This window comes from Bos grunniens, chromosome 2 (genome assembly GCF_055505025.1).
Source record: "Bos grunniens cultivar Pamir isolate PY7600 chromosome 2, Bosgru_T2T1.0, whole genome shotgun sequence".
NCBI lineage: Eukaryota > Metazoa > Chordata > Mammalia > Artiodactyla > Bovidae > Bos > Bos grunniens.
This window is the reverse complement of record NC_141166.1, coordinates 12,312,995-12,321,878: the sequence shown is the minus strand read 5'-3', so window position 1 is coordinate 12,321,878 and position 8,884 is coordinate 12,312,995. Positions and strand designations below refer to the sequence as shown.

At 38.0% G+C, this 8,884-nt stretch overlaps 1 protein-coding gene across 2 annotated transcripts in view; it reads right to left on the bottom strand.

Moving 5' to 3' along the window:
* Positions 1 to 4,670: 4,670 nt before the first annotated feature.
* The window catches only part of YTHDF2 (YTH N6-methyladenosine RNA binding protein F2), a 30,117-nt gene continuing 25,903 nt past the window's right edge, over positions 4,671 to 8,884 (bottom strand). For both annotated transcript variants that reach the window (XM_086331576.1, XM_086331586.1), the window contains one exon: positions 4,671 to 5,520. In XM_086331576.1, the coding sequence (XP_086187702.1) occupies positions 5,497 to 5,520 (24 nt within the window). In that variant the 3' untranslated portion in view covers positions 4,671 to 5,496. The remainder of the gene's footprint in view (positions 5,521 to 8,884) is intronic.

Here is an 8,884-nt window from a genome sequence, read left to right as displayed (position 1 = left end):
CATATAAAGCAATCTGTTTAATGGTTTAGAAGGATAGATAGCAAAGTGTTATACCAAGATGTACTTTTTTTAGTCTATATATGTAACTGTCTGGACAGGTTGTTTTGATTAGAAAAGCTCTAGTAGTTAAAATGAATCTAAATTCCCACAAAAACCATACATCAAGTGGCTTCAGAGGTCAATTCCTCTTTCCAGTGAGGAAATACACGCAAAGAGTAATTCCCTGACTTTCCCAATCAGACGTCTCATTGATGGAGCAGAGTACCTAGGAGTGAGCTCAAACTGCCAACAGGAAGATGAAGAGGCAAGGAGCTCATGTGGTTCCCACTAAGAAAAATCTAGGAAGATCCAGTACTGAAAGGGAAACCTGCTGGGTACAGCCCCTCTGTTCTTCCTACTCTGTGTACCTCCCACAACTGTAAACCCGCACTACATTGCAATCCTTGAACTAAACTGAGGACAAGAATCTTAATCATTCCCTCTCCCCCAGTGCCCAACAGCACTAACAGGGGCCCACAAAATAGAGACTCAATGACTGAATAGATGGGGAAAGCAGATGAACACACTCTCACGAAAAACTGGACAAAGCAGCAAAATTGGGAGTTTCTTTAGGGAGCTTCCCCTTAAAGGGAAACTCCAGGGTAACTTTATTTTTAGAGCACGTGAACACTGCCCATCGCCAGCAGGTGGGGCCACAGTAACCGTTTCACAACCTTCAGCCAGCCACGCGGTTGAGCATTATTTTAAAAGGGAGAAGAAAGCAGCAAGTCATGCATGGCACTAATGTCATCTCTGCCCTGCTAGCAGGACAGTGTGAAACCCCAGTTCCCTGTCCTTTAGGCAGCAGAGACCCAGCTCACCTGTGAAGGTAACAGGCTTGGCACTAAGAGAGGCTTTTGCAAGAGCGCAAAAGCAGTATCTACACCATCTTGAACCCGTATTTCTCGCGGTCAAAGTCAGGGGAAAATCAGACCAAATGACAGGGTATGCACAGCGCCCCCCCCCCGCCCCCCCACCCCCAGGCTGCAGCGGGCTAGTTAGCGGGGTTGCAGGAGTACGGAGAATCAGGTTAGCAGGGCACAAGTTTCCACCTCCCTGCGGATCACGATGCCATGGCCACCAAGTGCAGCACCAACCTGCGCGCGCTGTCCAGTCACGGAGCCCAGCGACGGGAACAAGGGCGGGAGGGTGCCCTATGCTCGCTCCCCTGCAGGCGAGGCTAGAGCCAGTCCAGGGAGCCTGCAAGCAGAGCCCTGCAGGTTTGTGGGGCATCCTCCAACCCACTTAATCTCCCTGCGGCTGATTACCCTGCAGCCATGTCAGCTTTCCACGTGCAAACCCAGCAGTTGTAACAAGTATTAGTTGCAAAGAAAGGCTTGTCTCAGGGGTAAGGAGTTTCATCCGCTGCCAGAAACAGGGCTAGCAGTGAGAGTTACAGTCGTGAGAAAGTGGCGATACTATCACAGGCAAAAAACAGGAAGATTGTAAACTGGCTTTATGAAACCTGAATCCTTAGGACACTTAAACTCATTTTCATTTTCAGAGGGAAGGCTCCTACATTCATGACACAAGACTACATTTCCAGGAGAAAAAAAATCATTTTTCAAATAAGAGTGGGAATATTCAAGTGCTATCTGCTCCCTAATGAAAAACGTCAGCATATGACCACTTACTTTTCCACAGGCAGAAAAAGCTCTGAACCCCTAAAATAGTTTAGGTGGGGTGGAAGCCAGGACTTTCAACATTTTGGGTCTCTAATTTACAACACTAAAAAGATAGAAATTAATGAAGGGTGCAAACCAACCCGCACTCATTGTCCCCTACTCTAGATGAAGTATTAATAAGCCAAGTGAAAAGCCCTCTCCACAACTCCAGAAGACTGGTACACAGCTCTACAAAAGTGGGAGAGATGAGTGGTTAGGTGTTTTCATTAGGCTAAATAATTCTTCACTTATACAAGAAATAAAGCCCCCACTTTAATAATCCATTGCAATTCAAAGTGTTGCTTTATAAAAAAAAAATCAAGGGTTGGTTTCTAAATATTCTCCAATAAAAAGAACCTTTGTTCCTTGGAAAAATGGGGCTGAGAGACTAAAAATACAAGACTAGCCAAGAACATCTTATAGTACATACCAGAATGTTAAGTAAAGGCTCCAAAGAACACTGGGGGCATGTCAAAAGGACACAGGAGCCAACTTGAAGGAGCTCCCGTGACCAAAGCTGGGACAATTTGAGCAACAAATGATAGCAGTGACACATAGAATAAAATACTTATGAGTCCACAATGATGTCACTAAATAAAATGGGGACAAGGGACAGTGTCTCCTTATAGAATTCTAATAGTACAAATGTAGAAGAAATAATAGACATAATGAATTAACACTTGGTAAATGTCACATACTTGATAGCCAGTGAGTAACAATCCAAGGTGTCAAAATTAGTGAACAAAGACTGTTTAAAATTATATCCCTCCACAAGTTACTTATTCACTACAAAGGGAAACAATAACTTTACAGTGGAGAAACACAGCAAATACTACCTTAATGTGATCAAAATTAATTAACACCACCAATAATAATACATATGGACATCATGTATCCAGATACAACGCACCAGGAAGGGCATATGATTTTTGCAGTATTCTTACCAAAATATAACTTCAATCCAGTGGTGAGACAGTATTAAAGTCAATTCGAGGGGCACTATATAAACAACTGGCCAGTACTCTTCCCAAGTGTCAAAATCATAAAAGATAAAGGCTGAAGAACTTGCAGTCCACAAACTAAAGACAACTAAACATACCATGGGATCCTGGACTGAATGCTGAGCTGGAAATAAAAAGACACTCCTTGAACAAATGGCACAAGGCAAATAAGGTCTACAGTTCAGTTAACAGTACTGGATTGGTATTTACTGCTTTTGAAAATGGTTCAGTGGCTTATATACAACGTTAGCATTTAGGGGAAGCTGAGTGAAGGGTATATGAGAACTCTTCACACCATTTTTGCAAAGTTTTTAAAAAATGGAACATGGTTGGAGAACGGTAGCCTATTAAGTATTAAATCAAGTGAATGGGAGACTTACACAGTTTGTTCACATTAAAGATTTAAACTGCTCTGAGTTAGCACTGATGGCGCGCTGTGAGACTGTTCAGTTTCCCTTCATATTCAACAAAGGAGAGAGGGGAACAAGCATGGCTGTGGGGAGTCTTACATCCACAAACGACAGACAAAGCATTACGGGCAAAGAGTCAAAAGTCAGCAACTTCCCCTGGCAAAGTTGTCATTAGCAAACGAGAGAACTAGTTTAGCTGCATTTTGGGATCTTCACCAAACCAACTTTTGGACAAACTCTTTAAGAGCGAATATAATCTAATTTTTATACTACTTATATATTAAAAGTCCAATGCTTTTTTTTAAAAAAAAAACACACAAATCTAACATCCTGACTCCCTCAATACTCACTCAAGTGAGCAGCCTTGTTAAAGGCTCCAAATTCCTTTCAGCTTGTCCTCAAAGCAATACCAGTATTTTCTATGTGATATAAAAGTAAAGACTAGCTTAAATACTGAGGCAGTAACATTTCAAATTGCAGAAAAGCATCTTAAATGATCTCATATCCAACTTGAATACAATGTAGGAAAATCTAGCTGAAACTGATTTTGAATTTGCTTTTCTCAGGATATTTTTTCCCTTTCAAAAGTGAAATACTAAACGTCCATTAAGCCCATGGGAGTCCTCTAGAAGTCACAGAAGTCTCACCTTAAGTTGAATGCAATAAATGTTACATTTCCAATTCGAAACTGGGCATCCTCAAACTGATAAAAGCACAAAGGACTCCCTGATTTGGGGGGACTGTATTTCAAAAAGCTTAGCAAATAGGAATATCTAGATATACTGGACCGTGTCTCAGGCAAAGCAAAGTTCTCAACTCTAAGCGTTAACAATAATGCTAGTTATTAATCAGCAATTTATTAATTTTATCACACTCTTGAGTTAGTAGCCTGGGTTGTGTAGAATGGGATGAATAAATCATTTGAGGGCAAAACACGATCCAACAGTATTATCTATTTTCTGAATCCTTTCTTATTACAGAAGTTTTTACATTTAACTGAGATACCTTAAGGGCTAAAAACCTGTAAGAAAAAAGAGAATCTCCAAACCTTAGAAAATAAATAATGATGAATCAATTACCCTTATGGTTACATGGTTCACAAAGAATTGTGAAATTCCCATTGGAATTTCTTATTCTTGGGACACATGGAATCCTGCCTAAGTCAGTCATATTTCAGATTAAACATGTATATCCTTGATACTGGGCTCTACCTATTTTGCACAGAAGATATGTGGCCAGGTTACTACAGGGTTATTAGCACAGTGCCTGCCAGGCAACTAATAAAGACTCACAATCAAATATTTGTTGAACAATTTAGCATAGCAGTGGCACTACCTTCTCAGGAAGTATCCAGAAATAAAGCATTATGAATATTGGCCCACCTTGCTTTGCAGTGGTCATGGTTATCCAACCCTGGGTACAAAGCAATTCCTGAACTATTCCATCTCAGTGAACTTTCTAAAAATGGTTGCTGTCTCACCTCGTGAAACTCCTTGTACTCCAAAGCTTTCACAAAACATAGCAAATCAAATAATACTAATAAATGGTACTAGAAGTGATGCTCAACAGGATCTCACGTTTATTGAGAAGTGATTAATGGTAAAAAGAAAGGCAATGCCCTTTCCTCATTGGCTGAACAAGAAACTGAAGAAACATTCACTACACGTTTTTACAATATTTTTCTCTTCCAAAATGCATTTCTGTAAACAAGTTTTTACCACTGTTCTTAGCTTTGAAATCAAATTAATCCTGACTTAATCAGTATAATGTACAAGAACAGAACATTTCTTAGGACTCCTAGTACTTTACTTTGAGAAACAAAGGGTCAGAGAAAATGAACCACCCTTAAAGACACAACCTTGGGTAACACTGTTAAATTCTCCAAGACAGAAATTCTTCATAAAAATGTTCTTCCAGTTCGGAAGGAAAAAACCAAATTCCCACTTTCTGGGGTGGATGCCCAAAACCTTCAAAACTCAAGTGTTCTCCAAGTGCAAATGTCAAAACGGGGGGAGGAAAGGGTTTAAAAATTAGAGAAAACTGTATGTACTTACGGACTTTAAAATCCGAAAAACATAGTAAAAAGACAAAAAAACAAAGCATTATGCTCTGAAATCACAACCAAAGCCAAAATAAAAGGGACATTTTTCACCTAAACTACCTAGAGGGATTTTTTGTTTAGTTTTTCCTTTTTCTTTTTTTTTTCATTTTCCAGTTAAGTCCTATGTCATTTGTGAAATTCCAATACTTAAACTGCAAGTCTGCAATCGTCTCTGAAGTCAATGAAATTAAGAAAAAAGTCCTAATTCTCTTGAAGGTCATTTTTTTTCCTCTTAGGATATGCAGATGCAACCGTTGCTGCAGTCTGTGCAGAACTGCCTCTTATTTCCCACGACCTTGACGTTCCTATAGAAGTTAAAAAAAAAAATTGAAATGGTTAGTTAAAACTTATCTGAACAAGAATTAAAACTTCATAGAATAACACTACAAAAAATTAATTATTTGAGCTAAACAGAAGATTCCCCACAGGTAAAGAATTTTTACTTCTAATATTTTAATTTTAAAAATTTATTTTTGGCTGTGCTGGGTCTTTGCTGCTGCCATGGCTACTGTCCAGTTGCGGTGCGAGGGCTTCTCACTTCAGCAGTTTCTCTTGTTTGCAGAGCATGGGCTTGGGGTGTGGGCTTCAGTAGGTGCAGCTCCTGGGCTCTAGAGCACAGGCTCAATAGTTGTGGCCAACGGGCTTAGCTGCTCCACAGCATATGGGATCTTTCCAGATCAGGGATCAAACCTGTGTCTCCTGCATTGACAGGTGAGTTCTTTACCACTGAGCCACCAGGGAAACTCTACTTCTAATATTTTAAACGGAAGTACTAACACTCATGAACCCTAATTAATATGAAATTATTTGTCTTGCGTAAGCCCTGAACAATACCGGAGTCATCTTCTATTAGTCCCAAAGCATTAAACATATTCACAGGCGTCAATTTCCTTCTTGTTTTTGGTATAGTGAGGATATGTATCTAGGCCATGGGAGAATTAATGAGCTGACATACAGAAAGCTCTTGCTCCATAGCAGGCAAGAAAATCATCCTTTTCCCCAAGGGAGAGTTTAAAATCCACTCAGAAATGGATTTTGAAAACTGAATGCAATACTTATGTTCTCCCTGAAATAAATCTAAATGCTCCTTTCTTACTAAGAATCATTCTTTTATCAGCTTTTCATAAATTTACCCTAAACATCATTCCATTTCACACACTACCTCACAAAGGAATTTTAAAACATACAACTAAATCCACATGCCTTTTAAAAGCAAAAAACAAAAGCAAAAGCATTAAGTGGTTAGGAGCAAGTGCACATACCTGAACTTAAGACTCGATTCATCAAGCTACGTAAGTAGTCATTTGCTCCTATTCACCTTATGGTATCTATAGTTCTGAAGTTAAATATTCCTATTTAAAAAACAATTAAAAAAAGCCAACTACCACTTATGGGCTACCACATTCTAGGAACCGTACATAATGATCTTCATAACCAACCTGCAACAACTGAACTATTCCCACTTTAGTGATAAAAAACTAAAACTCAAAATAGTTACTTGACCAAGGTTTCCCAAGAACCAAGATTTCAAACCCATGGCTATGTGGTTCTTTGTCTACAACATGTAGGAATATTTATGCAAAAGTCAACAAAGTGAAGTGAGGCTTTGTGGTGAACTGATTACCCTACCACTAAATTACTTCATGGATATAAAAAACAGTAAACTATCCAGAAGGAGCAGTTATCTTTTTGTGATGTCCTATTGGACGTATCTGGAATTCAGAGATAAACTCACCAACATACAAAGATGTGGGATATTATTTTCAAAATAAGTCATTTGGAAATTTCAAACAATAAAATTAACAAAAAAATTCACCCACATGCTATTTCTGGAATTCAAACTCAATTCAACAATTTGAAAAAGGAAAAAGAAAAAAAGAATAAGAAATTAAATCCAACATAAATAAGGGACCTCAAAAATTCTGATGTTTCTGAGCTGCAATATTGACCCCCCACACACTTTCTATATAACTGTCCCAAAGTTTTGATGATGGATATATTATTTATAATAGGAAAATTCCAACTAAAAAAACCTCTGGCACTGACCAAAATGAAACTTTCAACAGCACATTGATTCTCGTATCAGTCTTTTTTTTTAATTGAAACACAGCTGATTTACAATGTTGTGCTAGTTTCAAGCATATAGTAAAGTGATTCAGTTACATATATTCTTTTTCATCATGGGTTATTACAAAATACTGAATGTATCCTATGCTGTAACAGTAGGTTCTATCAATCATTTTTTTTCTTTTTTTTAATTGAAGTATAAATGCTTTACAGAATTTTTCTCCTATCAATCTTAAACTTATCTACCTAGTTCAGTCTTTCTTAATTTGGATGAATACTATTTATCTAACCTCTCTACTATTGCTAATGAAAATCTATCTTTCCTTTCAGGAAATATGGACTTTTTTCATGTTTCTTAATTAAATCTCATTCTTATAATTTTAAGCCAAGAATGCTTGGAATACCTAGCCTTCTGACCTTTAGGGTACAGTTCAAAACTCCTTCCTCGAGACTTCCTTAACCACTGCAGTTTTCAAGGTCCTTCTAAATCTGCAACCACAATTGAAAATTAAATTGTTTTGTTTCATAGAAAATTAGTCCCAACTCAACCAAAAGCTCCTAGAAAGCAAAGCAAAGGTCTTCAGTTAAGCTCACTCACAAACCTACTTACAAGTTTGGCAGTGGATAAGAGGCTACAACTGACTTTTAAATAAAATTCTGGTTATCACAAGGAAAAAAAATGGTAATGGATGTTAATTAAACTTATTGTGGTAAGCATTTCTCAATATACACATTTATCAAATAACTATGCTGTAGTCCACATTTAACAATGCTGTATGTCAATTATATCTCAAAAAACTGGGAAAAATCCCTAGAGGCAATTTCTATTACCAGTTCCTCCTGTCCTTTCTGAGTTATGTTAAGCAGATAAAAGCTGATATTGTTTGTTTTTTGCTTTTCACAAGTAGCATATAACACTCCCTTCACTTTGCTTTCTCCCCCCTCACTTAATACGTCCTGCAGACTGTTCAATTTCAGCACATATAGATCTGCTTTTTTATGGATCTGGGAGTACCCTCCTAGCTCTGAATATAAGTACTGAAGATCTAAAAGAAAAGTAGTTCTCAAAGACATGCTGAATGAAAGAAGCCTTAAACAAAAAGAATGAACACATAATGTATGACTCTAATTATGTGAAGTTTTATAACGGAAAACAAATCTGTGGGGACAAAATTAGAAAAGTAGTTGTCTTTGGTGAAGCAGGGGTGGGACTGACTAAGAAGGGGCATGAGGGAAACTTCTAGGATGATTTTTTTGGATCTTTTTTTAATTATTATTTTTGATGTAGATAATTTTTAAAGTCCTTATTGAACTTGCTGCTTCTGTGTTACGTTTTGGATTTTTAGTGAGAGGTAGGTGGGATCTTGGCTCCCCACCAGGGATCGAACCTGCACCTCTTACATTGGGTCACCTTCCTGGTGACCAGGAAGTCCTCATTCTATATCTTCATAGGAATTTGAGTTAAATAGGTACGTTTGTCAGCATTCCACAAATATACACTTGTGCATTTCATGTAAGTTAAACTCAGAAAGTACATAAAACAAATACTGTGCTCTAATAATGACATGTATGCTGAAATGTTTAGGGGTGAACTGTACTGAT